Source organism: Mustela nigripes, chromosome 3 (assembly GCF_022355385.1).
Source record: "Mustela nigripes isolate SB6536 chromosome 3, MUSNIG.SB6536, whole genome shotgun sequence".
Taxonomy (NCBI): Eukaryota; Metazoa; Chordata; class Mammalia; order Carnivora; family Mustelidae; genus Mustela; species Mustela nigripes.
In genome coordinates this window covers 43,655,202-43,675,495 of record NC_081559.1, presented here as the reverse complement: position 1 = coordinate 43,675,495, position 20,294 = coordinate 43,655,202, and the positions used below count along the sequence as shown (strand labels likewise).

The 20,294-nt window shown below is 47.9% G+C and overlaps 1 protein-coding gene across 23 annotated transcripts in view; it reads right to left on the bottom strand.

The window, feature by feature from the left end:
• Positions 1-20,294, bottom strand: part of LRRFIP1 (LRR binding FLII interacting protein 1) — a 136,335-nt gene that overhangs the window by 27,617 nt on the left and 88,424 nt on the right. For 11 of the 23 annotated variants that reach the window (XM_059393811.1, XM_059393812.1, XM_059393790.1 and 8 more), the window contains 3 exons: positions 17,365-17,424; positions 10,736-10,804; positions 6,050-6,127 (listed from right to left, as the gene is read on the bottom strand). The exons of 3 other annotated variants lie outside the window; for them this stretch is intronic. In XM_059393811.1, the coding sequence (XP_059249794.1) occupies positions 6,050-6,127; positions 10,736-10,804; positions 17,365-17,424 (207 nt within the window). The remainder of the gene's footprint in view (positions 1-6,049; positions 6,128-10,735; positions 10,805-17,364; positions 17,425-20,294) is intronic. 9 more of the 23 variants (XM_059393799.1, XM_059393802.1, XM_059393806.1 and 6 more) reach the window with 2 other exon arrangements.

Sequence of the window (20,294 nt, the reverse complement as noted above, 5' to 3'; positions counted from 1 at the left end):
TCATTCCCGAAGCCACCCCATGGGGTCTCCCCGACTTGGGTCTTCAGCAAGAACTCCCTGTTCTCATCTTATTGGTCTTCTTATTGTCCTCCAAGTAGGAAAGGAAACAAGAAGTGGGATGGATCAGGCTGGTGGGATGGCTCCAAGGGCAGACTGGCCTCCCTCCCTGTCTGTTAAATAAGCCCTTCATGAGGGGGCTTCGGACACTAGTCCTGCCCCGCCCAGAGGACTCTCCTTGCCACTCGGCCACACTGGTTGTCCTTGGAGAGCCCGTGCCAGCCTGTACATCTCAGAGGAGCTTCCCAGGCAATCTCAGCCCATGTGTCCTTCTCTATTCCTTGATATGGGCTGGTGGCAGCCCATTAAAAACAGCTGGCTCTCCAACTGTGTGCCATGCCTCCTGCCATTTGTGGGCATATGTTTGGTGGGTGTGATAACCACACCCACCAAATTATCCTTCTTCCCAGATGTGCGTGCCACATCAGCCTGAGCAGATGCTCTGTGGGGGCTGAGGTGGTCTTTGGCCAAGTAGGTTCTAGCTCCCTGCCCCTGGCAGACTCCCAAAGAGCCCCGGGCCAGTGTTCTCATTGTGAGGCTTTCAGCATTTCAAGTGTAGTTCTTCTCTCCACTCGGGAAGAAAAATATTCCTGAAGACTTCAAATCACTGAGGAAAAGCTGACTAGGATAGCAACTGGTCTGCAGGAGAATAAGTGTATTAAGTCTCCTGGGCCCGAGTCCTTCACTCCCTAGAATCAGTACATTTGTGGAACACGTACTCATGAGACTGAAGGAAGGAAGGTAATTTAACTACTGGTCGAACATGAAGAGCCAGCGTCAGACTCTCAAGTCACCACTGAGAAGCTGGCTGCTTTTTGCCTCTACAGGTTACATAGAATCTTTTCCAAATGCTTGTCAGCAGCAGATAAATATTCTGTATATAAATGAAAGTCCAGAGATCCACCTACGGAGATAGCTGTGCCCGTACAAGAAGGACTCCACGTTTTTTAGTTTTTCTTGAGATAAAGATGAGGAAGAATACAGATCAGACCAAAAAACACTGTTTCGGGGGGGGGGGTGGTGTCCTTTAACACATGCTGTGCTCTGCACTGTTTCCCTCCATACTATCAACATAAATATTATTTTTGTAATTTGCAAAACATCAAATAAGCAAGAAAAAAACCCCCTAAAACCATAGCTAGCTCTTTAGTTTTCAAAAAAAGTTTAAAAACAGTTTTTAAAAAAGCCTTTGCTCAGAAATACATAATGAACTCAGGATGGGAACACCTCAAATGTGTTTTTAAGTAAAGACCTGTTGGGGGGTGATGAAACTCTTGAGTGTTACAGCCACTCTCTGCCTAACTGTTGTTTCCAGTCTCTTGTGTATACATTAGGGTAAGTGCCTTTAGTCCGTTTCTGAATGACAGAGGATACGTGTGCTCGTTTCTGAAATCGGAAGGACAGGATGAGGGGCCCCATGAAGGCACCCCTGCGGCAAGGAGCTGTTGCAGTCCCCAGAGCTGCCACTAGATGACAGCCTGTATGGCATGAAGCAGGCCGGCAGGGAGCTGTCCCCACTTCCTAAAGCACACCTCACCTTCCCCTAAGCAAAGGGACAGATAAAGAACCCAGGGGGTGTGTTTAATTTTGATATAAAGCACGGCACTTTAACCTCTGAACATAATATAGAAAGACACAAAATTGAAAAACATTCTGAATCCTGTCCTAGTCACGGCATGACACAGAGTGCACAGGGGGCACCACAGGGCAGACACGTGGCTGAGCAGGACCTGGGGGAAGCTATCACGGGTACTTGCTGCAAGCCACTGAGACCCATACCTGCACGGGGCCAGGGCCGAGCCACAGGACCTCCGTGAACACTGATGTCCGAGTCCAGCGCCCACACCCCGCAGGCCTTCACTTTGTCACTCCCCTGAACCAGCAATTCTAAACCTTCTAGGTGGGCATGAAAACAAGTGTGTCCCAGCATTTTACAATCACAACTGAATGTACACAAAGACAGGTTTTTAAATCAACTAGAAATAATCACTTTAAAAAAAATTCTGTTGAATTTTAAATTATGGCCACTCTGCCTCTCAAAAAAAAAAAATCCTCTCAAGTGATCCAAGTAGCACATTAAGTACTTCATGAATCCCAGCCTTTCAACATTGTGTCTTCACAGGCACACTGCTTGGGCTCCCTTCAACACCACGTCTGCTGAGGCCCACAGTTCCCGGGCTACCCACCTGCCTAGAGATACGACACAACACATGAGCATGGCCAGACTCTGGCAGAGGAACTCCTCCTCACAGTGTCCTCAGCTTCCACCACACAACCTCAGAACCCAGACACAAGATGGGACCAGAGAAGCTGTGTCCATGCGCAGTCCCTTTCAACAACAAACTGACAACAGTGACCACTCCTTAGAAAACAGAAAACAGGGCACCTGGGTGGCTCAGTGGGTTAAGCCTCTGCGTTCAGCTCAGGTCATGATCTCAGGGTCCTGGGATTGAGCCCTGCATCAGGCTCTCTGTTCAGCGGGGAGCCTGCTTCCCTCCCTCTCTCTGCCTGTGTCTCTGCCTGCTTGTGATCTCTCTCAGTATGTCAAATAAATAAATAAAATCTTAAAAAAAAAAAAAAGAAAACAGAAAACATTTTAAGGGCAATTTTACTTCAAGTAGTCAAGTAACTGAGACTTCCATTGGTGTGGAAATTTTGCTTTTTCATCCAATAACACTGACGTTCTCCTGAATGACTTATCCTTGGACACCTGGATTCATAACACATGACCGTGCTTCCACCTGCTGCCCCTGCCTCTCCACACAACATTAAACACGGGTCACTACAGTCTCTTGTATTTCTGGCTAAACCGGCTGGAACTTCCAGTTGTCACTCATATTTGTTCTAAACACACACAGGAACACAGATCTGGGCTTGGCTTGGGACATCTCTGATGGAGGTGTTGGCGTCCCTAGGCGAGGTCCTCTCCGTGGGTGTGCTCGGGCCAGGACCACCAAACCTCCCGATCCCAGCTCTCAGAGCTTCCTGCATCTCTCCCCAGGAGTTCATATCATACATGTGCCCGGGTGCTGCCTGCCTGTCCCCTCTAGTCTATGTGTCCCTGAGGGCTGGAGCAGGTCTGCCTGCTCACCATTGCAATGCCATGCCTAGAACACCTAGAGCCTAGGTGCTCAGTAAACACTGGCTGAAAGAACCGCAGCTTCCCTCAAGGGGAAGGCCCCAGACTTGTTGGAGAAGAACTTACAGGTTATCTACAGAATGGGAACGACGTGACTGAGGTTCTGAGGTGGGCCAGGCATGTGGTGAGAAGGCCAAGGGTCAGGGGATGTCTCTGGATGCCGAGGCACCTTTATTTTCTTCAAGTGGGCCGAGCTACCCCTTCCTCCATTCTGGTTACTTTTGCTCTTTAAGAGTGCTCCGCCCCCATGCCCGGGGCACCTGTCTTTCCTCCACACCCAGCTGTCCCTTGCCCTAGTCCTACTCCGTTCTCAGAGAGGCGCCTGTCCCCTGCCTGCCCTCACACTCCCCTGGATCCACATTCCTGATGAATCACCGGGCCACGGACCACTCCCCGGGAGCCACAGGAGCACCGGCAGGAGCCGTCGAGGCCCAGATGGGGCAGGAGGATGGCCCATCCCACACAGACTGCAAGATGCTGACCTTTGCTCATGAGATGTGTGGATGGCTCGGCAGCCCACTGACCTCTATAAATGAGCAGTTGTCTCGGGGAAGAGAAACCATAGCTTATGGAAGCAGTTACATTTCCCGGGGCTGTAAACACCGAGAATTAAATGAGAAAGAGCCTGAGGATCAGAAGGGCCCACCAGCCCTGGAACCCCTTGCTTTTCCCCCTGGATGGTGCCTGGATGGGGCTTGGAGTCCAGCGTAGCTGGGGCCGGGCCTCTCCTGGCCAGCCAGCAGTGATCCCCGGGTCCCAGGGGCCTGAGCATGTTTAACGCCGCCTCGCTGGTTACCGTCACCCAATGAACCTGTTGTATGTGGGTACATTTTTCACAGAGGTTAGAAAGCATAAGACACAGAATTTTGTGTCTGATCTCGACCACTTTGGTCTATGTGACTAGACAAAGTCCTCTTGTTCTGTGACTTCGTCCTGAGGCCTGAAGAGAGACCCAGAGCAGTCAAATCATCATGGCCTTCGTGACTCCATGCTTCCGGGAAGCCGGCCCCAGGGGGCTCGTGATCCTTGGAAATGTGGGCCACAGCCACCTTCTGTCAAGTGCAAATACTTCTATTACTTCCCCAAACGTGAGTGAGTGTGAGAGAGCATCACGCCTAAGAAGGCTGAGGCTCCGTTCAACTCCCCACGGGAAACGTTTCTCCCCAGTTGCTGCAAGGCTCCCCGTGGATCTGCGTATCTGTCCCATGCTACGCCGGGGAATGGAGGGCACCCCAAAAAGCAACTTGCCTGATTTAAAAACGGATGTTCTGTGCTGTTAAATAGGAGGACCTTCCTATTCCTGCTGGATGGGTCATCGGCAGAGCCATGAGTCCCCGGGCTGCACACGGCATCTGCCACTACACCTTCCTTCACGCTCCTGAGCGTTCTGGCTGTGGCTGCCCTAGTCTCCTCGGGACCAGGCTCCAGGGGCTCCTCTGGCCGTGAGGGTGGGTGGCTGGATGTGTGAAATGGGCAGGACACAGGGACAGGTGCTCGTGTTGACAGAGCGGGGTGTCTGCATTTCCATAAAGCACTAGGCTGTCCTGTTGTACAACACCGTCCCGGGTCTGCATTCTATTTCCTCACCCTCCACATATACATGGTGGCGAGGATCACTCCCTCTCATCGGATAAGGCCAGCACAGGCCCAGGGATGAATGGTGCCGGCCTTGGCCTTGGAGTCAGGGACTTCATAGCACGGGGTGGTGTGGCCGGCCCACCTGGCGATTTGGGCTCGGCTGCCAGCAATCCCTTTACCCTTCCCCAGAAGCAGCCGGTATCTGCATTTGCATGAAACATCAATGTTCGAAAAGACTGTCTGATTTAAAAAATAAGCAGATCACCAGCAGCCAACAGGTGCATCTGTGCTCACAGGAGACCGCGGCTCGGTGGCCTCTTCTCTCACCACAAGGATCACTCCCCGAATCCAGATCTCCACACATAACCACGGTGCCGTATCACCAAGCTGAGGGCCGCAGAACACAAGCTTCTCTGTCACTGGGGAGTTGAAAAGAGACCCGTTCTGCCTGCTTGGCTTTCCTGTAGTTGGGGTTTATCAAGGAGGGTGCCCTGCCCTTTAGTGTGGCAATCCTGGCAATCCTTAGCTGTGTGGGGCGGGCTCGCACACTACACAGCCCCAGCTCCTGCCCGCAGACGCTGTGCCACTCCTGCCCACTCCCCTGGGCAACTGGCCTGCATGCCCTTATCATCAAAAGAAGGTACAGTAGCCTCGTACAAAGCATCAGATGAAGATCGTCTGAGATTGCAAAAACCCTGGGACAAATGCAGAACAAGGACATGGGAAAGCTGGGGACTAGGGGGTGAGAAATGGGAGGGTAGCTCTGTAGTCTCCCCGATCCCGAACAGTGGGAGAACTCATGAGACAGTGGGAGCAGTGGCCTTTCCAGGTGATACGTGATTTTAAAAAGCCACCTGGGTCCAGTAACAGATGACATTACAAAGTTATAGGCCTATCCTTCCGACTTTAAAGTCATTAAATAAATAAATAAATAAATAAGCCCACACATCCACACACCTGGCTACATCTCCCCCCAGTGTACAAAGTGTCCCTCCTCCCAGGCAGCCCCAAGCCCTGTTAACTTTCACGTAATCCGTTAGAAATTTAGCAACGCAGTTCTGCTATCATGAAATAGTAGTATTAGAAATTTGGAAGCATTTTCCCCAGTTGCGTTTCTGCTCAGACCTGGAGTAAATCCCAGAAAAGCCCTCCTACTTTCGGCTGCGCTAGGGCCCTTTGGAGGCAGAGGGTTCCTTCTGCAGGGCAGCGGAGTGAAGAGCAGAAGGGCAGCGGAAGGAAGGAGGGGAGAGGGTGTGGAGCAAGAGGCACACTCACCACTGGGCTGGCCCGTGCTGAGCTGGCTCTGGACGAGGCTCGGGAGCTGGAGTTGAGGTGGCCGCCGTGCTCCGAGGGCTGCCCACACAGCCGCAGCCGGAACGCAGACAGAAACAAAGGGACAGGGTCAGCAGAGCTACTGGTACGTGAGCAAGGAGGTCAGCCGCGCGCCAGGCAGAAAGGACAGAGGCGAGTGCGCAGAGCAGGCTCCCCTCGCAAAGGAAGACTGTGTCGCCTACAGCTGCAAATACATGCCCGCTAAGAACAGAAAAAAATTAGTCATAATATCAAAAGAACACAGGATTCTTGGTTAGTGAGAAGAAAGCCACGCAAAGCATCTGTTCAGCCCGGGAGGGGAGTGACGCCCGGTGCAGGCACAGACAGCACTGGGGCCACGTGGAAACAACAGTCAGGGTGCATGGCCTTGCAGCGGTGGGGAAGTTTCCTTCGTCTCCATTTCCAAGAGAAAACAAAGTTAAGATTTAGGGTTCCTCCAACATCGGGCACAGCTTGTTCAAAGCGCCAGGTGACCTGGATGGGGTGCTTGAATGAAGGTTTTATCTGTCTCTCCATCTGCCTGAACGTTCTCTCTTCCAGCAAAAGAAAACACCTCAACTCATGGATCTGGAAGTGACGCCCTCTTGACTTTGATTTGCATCCACCCTCATTCTGGTCCGAGATCGATTTTCCTGTGCTTTCGTTTTAATCTTCCTTTTCTTCTGAGTGAGGTGGGCGAGGAGGGGAGGTGGGACTCCAATCCCACTGAGGGCCACAGGCACCCAGGGGATTGTGCCTGAAGGGACTTTGCAGAGCCCTGGGGGGCCCAAGAGCAGCACCCCAATCCAGCCCCGCTGCCCCCAGGCTATGCACCCTGCTCAGCAGGGGCTGATTGTTCTCCTTCCCTTACCCCCCCCCCCCCCCCCAGGGCCCAGCAGGCATTCTCTCTACTGCAAATTACAGGAGGCACAGAACTACAGCTCAGCTTAAGTATCACCTTTTAGTTTGCACATTTTTCCACCAGCACGTAATCCCCTGAGGGCAGGGTCTGTGTCTAACCCCTGCTAAATCCGCAGGGACCAGTAGAGGCCTGGCATACAGTGTGGGCTCAAGAAATACTTGCTGAGTGAACAATTTCAACTTCAGACGGTAAAGAGCCAGACCTACCCTACCTACTCATTATCCTTCTCCTTCCTTTATCCAATTAAGATTGACACTGACATGCAACACATTGTTTCCCATGCACAGATAAGAGAGCGGTGCACACCCCATACGGGAGGGTCACTGCCACATCTGGCGTACACAAGAAATTTACCAGGATGACTACTCTCACCTTTTGCTCTATTAAGCAATATAAAAGGAAATACCTAAGGTCAGTACTTTAAAGCAGAATCTTACCTTCGGGTTCACACACAAGAGCAAGGAAAACTGTCCTGCAGAAAACCTTACTGTGTCCTCTGTCAATCGCGTTCTGGTTTACTATGCAGAGACAGGACAGGCTACCATTAACACGGCAGACTGCTGGCCCGGGTGATCTGAACTCCCCAGTCAAAAACCGCTTCCCTGATCAACTGACCTGATCATGCAGGAAAGAGTAAGTTCGGGGTCTCTATCACCCTGGTCCACGTGCCCCCTTTGAACAGCTTGTGTCTGGGAGCCTGCGTGACTGGTATGGGGCTACCGTAAGCTACAAAGATCCTTGTGGTGCCTGGGTATGTTTAGTCGTTAAGCATCTGCCTTCGGCTTAGGTCCTGATCCCACAGTCCTGGGATCAAGTCCCACATCAGACTCCCTGCTCAGCGGAGAGCCTCTCCCATTCTGCCTGCTTGTGTTCTCTCTCTCTGTCTTTCTCTGTCAAATAAATAAAATCTTTAAAAAATTTCTAAAGATCCTGTCCAGGCTCTATCTCTTACTCGCCATGGGACCTTGGAAAGTAACTCAGCCTGTCACCTGGGACGTGGAATTGTAAGGACATTGGCCACACAGAGGGGCCAGGGTTTACACAGAGAAGGCAGGAGTCTTCCCTGCTTTATCCTCTCTGCTGTAAGCAACTTTCATGCTCCTGGATCCGATGGCACTGGTGCTGACAACTGCTCCCAGCCGTGTCACACACAGCATAATAATGGTAAGGAAGAAATAAAATAGAAAGGTTTCCAAGTAAAACAGTGATACTTACAAGAAAGCTAGTCATTTAATCTCTAATCGTTAAACTGTAATTAAGTCATTTAGTTGTGAACACATACTATAGTTGGGGCTACCTTCTGGGGGAGGCTAACAGAAGCTGGACGCTCTGGAGATGGGGAAGAATTTTCCAGAGTGGGATCAGGACCATCCCATGCAGACTTGGGGTCAGCGTGGGCTCAGGTTGAAGCAGAGGGTCCTCCTCTCCAGATCTGTCCTGGGCTGAAGGACAGGATGGGACACCCACGCTGCACCTCCTCACCACAGGGATGCCTATCAGCCAGCAGTCACAGCCGCGGCTGGACCAGAGCCTGAGGAAGCTCTCTCCACAGTCACTTTCCCGGATGTAGGAAACTGGCATCCACTGGGAGGGCAATGTTGGGACTTGGGGAGATGCCAAGGATGGGGCTCAGCGAACACCCCTCCCAACCAGCCTGCCAATATGCTGCCAAAGGTCTCTTCTGAGATTTTAGCCCAGGTTCTCCTTGTCCAATTTAATTTGGCAAATGCATACTGAGCTCTTTCTGCATGGGAGGGCAGTGCTAAGTGCAGAAAAAGATGTATTTTTACTCTCTTTGACTTCTCCTGCTTGGCTTGATGCCAGAGACATGCGGCCACACTTTAGACATTTGCGCTGTTGGGACAAGGAGACGTTTGGCTTTCTTAACTTCCCGAACATCACCACTCCCAAGTGGTTCCTACAGGAGGCAGAAGGCACAGAATTAAGAGTGCTCAGTGATGCTGGATAAGAATCAGGGGCTCTCAAAGTCCACCTGCAGGGTTGAAGGGGAACTGAAGGGGAACATACACCCCACCTGCTCGGGGGCTAGACTTTGGTCATCGAAAAAGTACCCAATGCTTGGGGAAAGTTTCATTCTCTTGAAAAATTACCGTGTGTGTGTGTTTTTCCTGATAAAAGAAAATCCTTTAGCTGCATTTTATCCATCACATGTAGGCCAGAGCTATTTTCTCCAGGCATGATTTGTGAGCTCCTTAATGGCCTGCACAAATGTTTAAGAACTGAGAAAAAGATTTACTATAGTGGGCTCCGGTACATTTCAAATGGTATGCAATATAAAATTAATACATGTCTAATTAGAAATCAACAGAAACTAACGTTACGTCCATTAACATTTATAAAGATTACATTCTAAAGAAAACTTTAGGTGTGACAGCTTCCTAAGAATTCCTGAATATTTATGAACTACAATAAGCCAGAAATTGGATTATTTTACCAATTAAGTAGCCAGTTAGTATCAAAAGCAACATTGTAAAGGCGATTTCAAGTAGTTCTTTGTAAACCCTGATGTTTCCTGTGGGGACCTGGGGGTGCGTCTGCACAGTAACTACGAGGAGCCCTGCCGAGGAGCAGCCCCTGCTGAGGAGCAACCTCTGTGGAGGACGAGCCCCTGCTGAGGAGCAGCCCCTGCTGAGGTGCAACACTTGTGGAGGATCAGCCCCTGCAGAAGACCAGCCCCTGCTGAGGAGCAGCCCCTGCTGAGGAGCAACTCCTGTGGAGGAACAGCCCCTGAGGAGCAGCCCCTGCTGAGGAGCAGCCGTGGCAGAGGAACAGTCCATGCCAAAGATCAGACCCTGTGGAGGAGCAGCCCCTGCCAAGGAGCAATCCCTGCAGGGGAACAATCCCTGAGGAAGAACGGCCCCTGAGAAGCAGCAGCTCCTACAGAGGAGCAACCCGAGGAGGAACCCTTTGGAGAAGCAACCCCTAGGAGAAGCAGGCCCTGCAGAGGATCAGAGCCTGAGAAGGAGCAACCTCTGAGGAGGAGCCCCTGCAAGGAGCAGCCCCTGAGGAAGAGCAGCCTGAGGAGGAGCCCCTGCGGAGGAGCCCCTGTGTGCAGAAGCATCCAAACTGGGTTGACGTTCAGTTTTGCCTGCCCCTCAGGATGGGACCAAATGAACCTCCTTCCTTCCATGGAATGACTCTATTTTTCTATTTTTGCTTCCCTCTTTCATTCACTCATTTCTTCACTCAACAAGTATTTCTTGAACAACTGACTACCACACCTTTATTGTGAGCGCTGAGTCTTGCCATTTTAAATCCTGGAAGGAGGTGGAAAGACAGCAAAGTAAAAGGGAATTATGTACAGGTCCCGAGTCTTTAAATTTGTTCCTCTTCCTCGATGATCCAGAGGTGACCATAATTTTTGGCCTGTGGAACTCCCCTCTCCTCCCTGTTGTTATTTCAAGAGCACCTCATCCCATGTTAGTACTGTTAGTGTGTTGCAGGAAGAAGACCAGGAACCTCAATTAAGGTCCATCTCCTCCCTTGAACTCAAGGTAAATTGACGTGTGAGGACATTAACCCGCCAGCCAAAGGCTTCATGATTCACAGACCCGTGGCCCTTATGACAACAGAAAATTGAGATTAGACAGTGTTCCCTCCCTAGAACCCCCATTAGTTCTCTTCAGTAACTGGACCAGTGTCCAGTGAGCCACTCGGGACCATGCAGCACACGGGAGGAAATTCGGGAACCACAGAAAATGCCTTACAGCATAAGAACCACAGGCACTGCCTCGCCGAGTCCCGCCGAGGAGACTGCTCTCATTGAACACGGACGCCTGTGACAGAAAACAGAAGGGCTGGTCAGGGGCCCTTCCCCCTCCTCAGGACCCACAAACCAGGAAAAGGTAAGCGAGGAAGATTGACCCTTGAGGAGAACAGTCCCAAACAAATCACTGTAGGAGACATGCAGGGAAAGCTCTCAACCACCTTCACAGGCAAAGAGCTGAGCAGAACAGGGTCGGGCAACATCTAAGAGAGAAACGAGGTTTCTGTCAACCGGCATGCAGTGTGCTCTCCGGCAGGTCCTTGAAATATATTACTCTGAACCTCATCCCTTGCTAAACAAGAACTTGGTAAGCCAGACTTAAAGGGAGCAGATAATTCAAATATCCTTTTGTCCTGGCGTCCTCATACTTGATATTTAGAAGATGACACTAATAAAAAGTGACTCTGGAACAAAACATCATGTTCATCATAGTCCAGTATCTCACAATTTAAAAAAAATTGCTGATTATAAAACAATATTTGATTAACTTGAAAATCCTATATAACGAAGCCCTGAGGGTTAATGGGAGTTTACAATACTGTGAATGGCCATCTCAAACTTCACCCAGTTTAAAGGGTCTTCAGCTCTCCCTATGTCCCTTTAGAACACAGCTGGTCTGTTCAGCCAGTTACATACTACTTCTTACGTGTGAAATCTGATAGAAATTCAGAAACTTTTTAGCAATACAGCATAACTACTTTGTTTAGTGTAAGTTTCCTGCAAGGCATGAGTACTTTGTATTTATTTTTTTTATTTTTTTTTTATTTTTTTTTTTTTTTAAAGATTTTATTTATTTATTTGACAGAGAGAGATCACAAGTAGGCAGAGAGGCAGGCAGAGAGAGAGGAAGGGAAGCAGGCTCCCCGCTGAGCAGAGAGCCCGATGCGGGACTCGATCCCAGCACCCTGAGATCATGACCTGAGCCGAAGGCAGCGGCTTAACCCACTGAGCCACCCAGGTGCCCCAGTACTTTGTATTTAAAGCTGGAAATTTCCAAAGTGATACAGCATGTTACATTAACATCTGTTAAAGTTACCAAAGCAATAAAAAGCCATCTTTCTTTCTGCCAGCAGATTAAGTAAAAGATGTCGCTGCTCCATTCCTAGCTAACAGTCCTGTGGGAGCACATGTCTTCTTGGAGCCTGAAGTGGTATGACAGCTATTGTCAGCTGCAGGGAGAGAGAAAACCCGGATCTGTCCAAAGGAGCCTGATGGATACCATGGCATGTGTGAGCGCCACATGGGTAGGGGCATGTCAGCAGACAGGGATGGGGGAGGTGGGGGAGGGTCAGGGGGGAAGGGGGGCAGCTAGCACACGCACCCGGTAACTCCCAGCAGGCCGGGCGGCACTGTACGGATAGGAGGGCTACAGGACGAGAGCAAACGGCAGGTTTTAAAAGCCTTGAGAAAACAGTGACGAATAATAGCGACAAAAAATCACGATGCTTTCAGTGATCAGGACAGCCAAATTATCGCACGACAGTTAGAAGGAAAAAGAAGTCGACATAGGGCCTGTGTTCTCAGTAAATCGACAGATGCAAATCCAACTTTAAAACAGTCATGGTTCCCAGGATCCCTGAAATGGGACTACTTTCTAGTCACTTCTTTTCAGGCATTCCTGGAGGAAAGGGTCAGGGAGTGAGACAATGGTGACAGGGTGCAAACACCACAGGCAGCCAACAAACCCACAACTCAAAAGCCTGGGTTAGTAATGCACTCAGGGGTGTTAATACGGAAATATCCACACAGAAGGAGCGCAGCGGAAATGGTGCTTTTATTTCCATCAAATGATCCCAGTCACGGTCATGAGGATCCAAAAGGAGCCATCAGACTGTGCCAGCCGGCCAGGGCTGGCAGCTCCCCAGATCAGGGGATCCAAACCCAGGCGGAGTCGTGCCTGGCGGGCAGGAGCCAGAGCGAAGGGCAGCTCCTGGGGCAGCCGGGTCCCAGGTCCAGAGTAGGATCATGACTCATTTACAGGCAGAGGGCATGGAAGCCCACAGCAAGGGGCCCCCACGCCGGTCAGGGAACATGCATGACCAGGGGCAAATCACTCAGCAACACAGCGGGACGACAGTTCAACCTCCACCATGTGATCTGTCCCAGACTCTGACACAGAGATCCTTGTGCACAAACGGGACTCCTATAAGCACACCAGGCTTGTAAAAACAGGAAATGGAGGGGAAACTGAGCCAAAGAACTACACCGTTCTCCCACTTCTCAAAGATGGGGGAGTACAATTAAGCACAAAAGGCTTCCAAATTGCTTCCTGGACACATTTACAAGAGAAAAATATTTTTAAAGAAACAAATGAAACCCCAAATGGGGAACAATTGCTGGAAAAGGAGGAGAGACCCAAGAGACCAATTCTTTGAACCTGAACTTTTGGAAATATACCTTTAACAGAGCCTCCTTTTTCCTCAATTCCCTTTTTTCTATATAAGGTCCTAGATTATTCTGATAATGTCTTAAAACATTGAGAAAGGTCTTAGCAAGTTAGTCTAGCCAAATAAAACGTCTGCTGAACTCTGGGGTCGACTTCAGATAGAAGAGGTTGAAGTGTCCTCGTATATATGATGGGAAAGTGAAGGGATCTGTGCAGAAGGGAAGAGGGAGGAAGGGGGTGACAAGGAGGGGAACAGACCCGGTTTCCACTCTGGGTAGACAGGGGTTTAGGAGCCAGGCCAGCACTGGGAAGCCCAAGGTCGGAGCAGGAGAATCCCTGTAATCAGAGAAAATGGGCAGGAACGGGAGAAGGGCTCACAGCTTCATTTCACTGCAAAGGTCCAATGGCATCATAAATTCACACAGAATTGCTTTTTTACAACAAAACCATCAGAGGGCATGCACTTAATTGAAGGAGGGAGAAAGCAGGATGGTCAGAAGGTAATACAGTCTAATTAATCAACAAAACTGTGCCGTGGGACCAAATCAGGCGTTCTGAGTTGACATAGAGGCAAAATTAGATTTCACTGATTTTAACTGATAGCAAGACCATTGGGGTTATAAAGGTCTTTGTAATTAGAGCTCTAAGTTTTGAAGTTTGGTGAGAAAAATGCATAATTAGAACTCGGCAGAGACATCCACCTTTGCTTTATGTAATAAAATACTTCACTGGACATGATCTCTGGTGTGGGTTCCTTAGTTACTGATGTAATGTGTGTGTGTGTGTTCAGGATTCACAGAAGATGGGACAGATTCAGTGGTGTAATTCTGAGACCAACAGTTTCTCAACACTTTTGGGGAATACTACTATATCCATTGTTTCCCCAAATAGAATGCTCTATCCAAGAGGAAGCCAGCAACTTCAGACTGCCCAGCAACATTCTACCACGTGTTCGAGTGTGGGACAGTCCTAGAAGATGAAGTCGTTCCCTTCCAGGAACCTGATGGTCTCTGAGATAGCCTGCCATCCCTTCAATGCCCCTAACTTGTGCCTGTCATTCCTCTGTCTGGCATAAGCTACACCCATGTGAACTGAGGGGCCGGCAGGTGGAACTCTGGGGTGGTGGGAGGAGGAATGGGGAGAAGCTTTCTAATGTTCCCCACAAGTACTGAAACTTAATGCAGTGGCTGGGAGAACATTCTGTGTAGAAGCCCTTTTGTCAGCCCCTCTGTGGGGCATGGAAAACACCATGACCCGGGTGGGGAAGAAAGTGCCACTGTTGCGGCCGCCATGGCCAGGGTATGGGTCTGACAAATCCAAAAAGACTGGAGAAATATTTAGAAGCCTCTTCAGCACTCCACACGACATTAACACCCTTCTGTTTTTATATTTAAATAAAATCATACCAGCTCATGTGTTGTGCAGGAACAGATAGGACACCTACAGAGCATGATAATTACGAGAAGTTTCTCCTGGTGGGTGAGTAAGGTAAGACCTCAGGAAGAATAAGGATAGGGACACGGGGCTTCTGAAAAGTTCTGATATTTAATGTTTGGAATGGACTGGCTCTAATTTTGACTTCAATGCTCCAAATGTGGGTTATTTCTCTTAAATGAATTTAAGTAACTCGAAAACATGCTGAACTTCAGTGAGTAATTCACATCTGCATATTAGATACCTCTCACCATCTTCCACTTTGGAGCAAGGATCTGAGCTTGGAAAGTGAAGAGGAAGTAAAGTTTTCTGAACAACAAAACGCTTTTTGCAATAGCAAAATCTTCTGCCAAAATATGTGCAACACACACAAAATTTAAGATGGTGCAACCCACCAACACGTTGGTGCTGACAGCTGATCTTGTATTCAGTCAAAATTCACCTACCGGAGGAAGACAGAGGAGGAGGGAGCCCCAGGAGTTACACTTCTCTGGCTTTACCTGCTTAGTTTCTATTTATCTTTTTCCTATGTATTCTTCACGGTTCAGTTCACGTCCTTTGTTAGGACACTTGTTCTCCCTATCATCCTATTCCTGCTGCGCTTGTCTACCTGCCAGGTGGGTCTATTAGATAAGTAAATGCTTCCAGAGTCCCTACCAGTCTCACTCCTTTATCTTTGTGATCTTCCGGCCTGAACAAGTTTCCTCTGTTTGCTAAGTGAGTAGGAAACTGATCTAAACAAATAAGCTTTACTGATGATAATGGGCTCTTAAATAATTTAGAAATATTTGTGCCTGTCCCAATTGATGCGTGTCCTTGAAGTAGTGTAGACATCCCGATTTGGATTTGATTTCCTTTCCTAGTCCATCCCTGAGAAACTGCCACAAAGTTTACATCGACCCTACAAAGTAACCATTTTCAGAAATGCTCAAGGAAAGAATGACAAGGTTTTCTTTTTTTTTTTTCCCCCTCTTTGGATTACTTCTGACTACAAAGTATCCACATGAATCCTTTCTTTGTGTCCAGCTGAATGCAAATGTGAGTCAAGTTCAGGATGGGGGGGTGGGGGAGATAAGCCTGAATTAAATGTATCATGTTAGTTACTGCCCAGCAAAAGACTTTTAACATCCGTCCAAATGAAAATTCATAAAATAGGCATTAAAAATGAAAAGAGAGGTAAGTTCACACACAGGGATGGCATGCTCCAAAACCTGTATTTCTGAAGAGAGGGTGGGGAAGATTTAAATGAGAACCAACCAGCGTGTCCTCTCTGGGGGAAGACAGAGTGGAGAATCTGCCCTCGCCGCTGTAGCTGGAATTCTGAGAACCAAAGAAGATATGGTAAGTGGGGAGTGCTTCCCAACTGTCCCCAAAGCACCCCCTGCGCCCGGTCCAAAGGCAAATACAAAAGAACTCAATCAAACCAGTATCAGCTCTCCAGGAATACCAGTATAAGCTCTCTAGAATACCAGTGCAGCGTAAGAACCAAGACAATCTGCTACTGCAGAAATACAGGACCAACTAGAGTTTCTAGGCTATGGTTTACATTTCAGGGTCTGGGTGTTGGCGATGTCCTTTGGTGTAACTCTTACTGGTTCTCACAGTTTCCCCCTCTAGTATTATTTGTAATTACTTACAACCGTTGGTGTAAAAACATAAATAGGAAGACGCCACCTTTATACCGGGAGGATTTTTTTAGGGTGGAATGAGAAAAGTTTAGATGAGATGGATGTGTATGCCACCCGTGATAGGCCAAGAGGCTAAAAACCTCATCAGCCAGTTTCAGAAAGCCAAGATGGGACTGGGTTACCTCTCTGAAGCCTGAAAATATAATTCAAGTGCATATATGATATATCTTAATATAATTCAGATAAAAGAAATACTGTATACACAAGTAGTAAAATTTACTACAAGAAAAAAAGCAAATACAGGAATAGGAAGATTTTAGTTAATTTCATATACAGCAGATTTGCAAGTCATGAAATTTAATTTTAGATGTTCACAGTTTCACTTTGTGAAGTTCCCTGTGACCTCCCTGCTAAATCTGAAGCCCTCCCCACTTCTCTCTGACTCTCCTGCCTGTAGTTCCTTTTTCCCACCACAGAGCACTACCCTGCTCTTCCTCTGCCTCCTGAGCCTATGCTATGGGCACCCCATGGCCAGTATTAGGGGACATGTGGGCTCTTATACATGTTTTTAAAATGACAAATGAGAAGCGCCTGGGTGGCTCAGTCGGTTAAGCGTCTGCCTTCAGCTCAGGTCCCTTCTCCCTCTCTCTCTGCCTGATGCCCCTCCTGCCTGTGCTCTCTGTCAAATAAATAAATAAAACCTTAAAAAAATAATAAAATGACAAATGAGGGATGGGCACAGAGGGTGAGAATGCTGAATATAATTATACTTGAAAGCTGAACATATTTAATACAGACATTATGCACAAACACCTAGGGTAACAAAATAATGAAAGAGTGAATATCCAATTCAACATATTTTTAAACTTAAGGGATTCTTTTTAATAGCAATCTCTTATAGCAACACTTAGAATGTTCGAAAGCTAACATTCTAAGAATGTTCACTGGTTAAAAAAAATCAGTTTTCACTCTTTCATGGGCTAGGGCTGGGGCGGGGGGAGAGACCCACTATAGCACAGAAAAAAAAAAAAAAAGCAAAGAAGCTAAATTTAGCAATGTATATTCTTTAAATTTTGTAGCAACCTGTTCGCATTTTGTGTCATGCAAATTTACTATACTAACCCTGCCAGATCTTCTATTCAGGGTCTGTGATCCATATACATCTCCGTCATAACCATTTGTCTGTTTCAGTGAATAAAAGAAGAAACTGACGTCAGTATACAAATGAAGACACAGGCACAAATCAGCACGCAAGAATTAGCTGAGTGTAAATAGTTTGCTTAGTGAAGCAGAGGAACGACCAGCCCAGGACGACACAAATCTCAGCACGCTCCTAGATGCCTCCATGCTTCTGATCTGCTCGATGACGACTCAGGAGAAATTGGACAGCTGGGCTCAGCCCATCAGCCAGGGTAGTGTTACCTGTAGCTATGGGTCACTCTAGGACTTCTGTGGGGTGCGGCACATGGGAACAGGTGCAGCTGGTTTTGTCAGCAGTCTTCCTGTTTCCAGGTTTAGGATGATGCCACGAAGTCCTAGCTTGGCAGCAGCCTGGGCTCCAGGCAAGTGGGCTCATGACCCGGCCTGCGTCAATCGGGTTTCTGTTCTTGGTGGACAGGTAAGTCCTTGAAAATTAGGGCCCATTATGAAGTTGTATCCAGAAGGTTCGGAAATAGCTTCTGTTCAATCTATAATGCAGTGCAAAGGTTCAACATGGAAAAGATGTTTATTGGGGGCGTGTAACCTCTATGGGAGCTCCTGGTGCAGCCCGTCTTCCTACTTTAACTTCTCACAATGACCTCTGAGGACGCATTTCATGAGTTCTTCATGTGTCCTCCAGAAGAGAGAATGATTAAGTGTATGGCCAACTTCCCTTCTCTTCCTACCTCTGTACCCATGTGCCCCCAGCCAAAGCCCGGCCGTTCTAGAATGGGTCTCATTCATCTAGAAGGATGTTTCTGCTGATGGAAGACAAGAGCTGCTGAGTGTCAGAGACATAGCCAGCTCTTGAGAGAGAAAACGGAAAGCAAGCCGCACAACTGGAAGGAGATGCCGAGGGTAAGGGATGGGAGTCCAAATTCCAAAGCAGTACTCTATCATGAGACCTGATGCAACACGTTTGCTCCAGCAGCAGGTGCCTCCATCCACTTCTTCAGCTGTTGGAAATGTGTGTAGAAAGACGTACTTGACAAGGTTGCTGTGGGTTAAATCTGACCAAAATGAGTATCCCAGGGGCCTGGAGCAGTGCCCTCCCAAACCGTGTGCTGACAAGACTGCTGATAGAGCAACCATGGAAGGTCCCTGGCACCCATGGGGAACAGGAGCATGTCCTTGTTCATGGGGTTGGGCAATGGGAGACTGGTTACCGTGTATGTAGCAGCTACAGCATTCATGAAGAATAAAGAAATGAATTTCCAGACAGATGACAGATCCAGATTCAGGAAATCTTCACTATCAAACTACATATTTAGTTAACAACTCAAAAACAAGTCATTTTGAATTTTTTAAGTGAACCAGAAGAGTATGTATTAATCCCTCAACTTTACATTTGAAAACTCTCTGAGTCACGTTAAAACATCTCTGAGATAAATTTGACAGTAAAAAAAATCCTTCAGAGATAGGCAGGACTGTTACTTGATCTACTTTCCTTTCCTCTCGCAACTGACAAGACTATCTGAGATGGAAATGTGTGTCAAGGACTTGCAGATTTCAGACCACAGTCTTATTTTTTCAGTAGCTGTTTAGAAACACACTCCTGGAAAAAAATTAATATAATAACAAAGGCTAACATCCATCAATTTTAGATGACTTTGACTTTACTAATTAGTGAGGAAGTCAAATATATTACATATATAAACCCTTTGGTTTCCCCTGTTGCTGTATGTACTACATGCTGCTCTGGACAAAGTCTTCCTTCCGGTCATCTCACTTCCCATGTTGCCTGCAGCACAGCGCAGAGCACGGTGAAGGATGGGAAAGCATGTGCACCCCTCATCTGTCCCAATTCTCTTCTACCCTTCGGTGGCCATGCAGGAAAAACTCCCCCTTCACGGTCTCTGCGGACATCCAGCTTTCTGTTTTTAATGGGATTCTGTCATAGGGAATATATTCCTAGCATGAATTCTCAAACTTGTAGGATCTTGTTGCCATCCTGCTAGGACTACGACTTCTTGAAGAACACCACCAACGCTCTCCTCTTGGATAGTTTTTATGTGTTGGGTTGGGAGCTATTTTTCTATGCAGCGCAACAGGATAAGTAGAGTTGAAAATTAACACATTAGAATAAAAAGCCCATAGACAGCATATTAGCTTTATCCAACATCAGGTCTCTGAGGGTCCATCTTCTTCACTGTGGAGACTGCTTTCTCGACACCCCTTACTGTGCAGACTACGAGCAGCGCCGGGGCCTTTTGTGCCCCTGAGCTGGGCAGTCACGACAGCTAAAGCTGGGGGCAGGGGATGTGCGCTTTCCTAAGCTTGCTGGGTGAATTTTACACACAGTAACACCGCGCAGTGCTGCTCTCACAGAGAACGAAATACCAAAAAGAGTCACAAATCAGCATTCTCTGAGAGTATAAGGCAGATGCAAGAATGAACGCCTTATCGAAGCCAGCGATGCCAGGGTACCTGTGATTAGTCAGAGTGCTACCCACCACCGTGCCGTTGCTATCAAAACATCAGCACACTTTATGATGGCCATGCAAGCAAATGTCACCTGCCATCTTGTTTGATTAATGATGTTAGATCATTTTTATGCTGTCAAAAGATCACACCCAAGGGCAGGAGAGATGGGAAGCAAGATAAGAAAGGCCAGATTAGAACTCTAAGTTGCAATGTTTGATGCACTCAACTTAGTTGGAAAACAGAATGAAAGCAGAAAAGAAAAGCAAATCCAGTACGTATTTCTGACTATTGCTAACACAATAGAGAAAATGACCTTAAATTTAATCTCGGAAAAGAAATGGAGAAGTTTTGAGAATTCTCAATTTGATCTGCGTTCCTTGAAAGCAAAACACTCTAGTCCTGCCTTGGTATCCACAGCTGTTAGCATA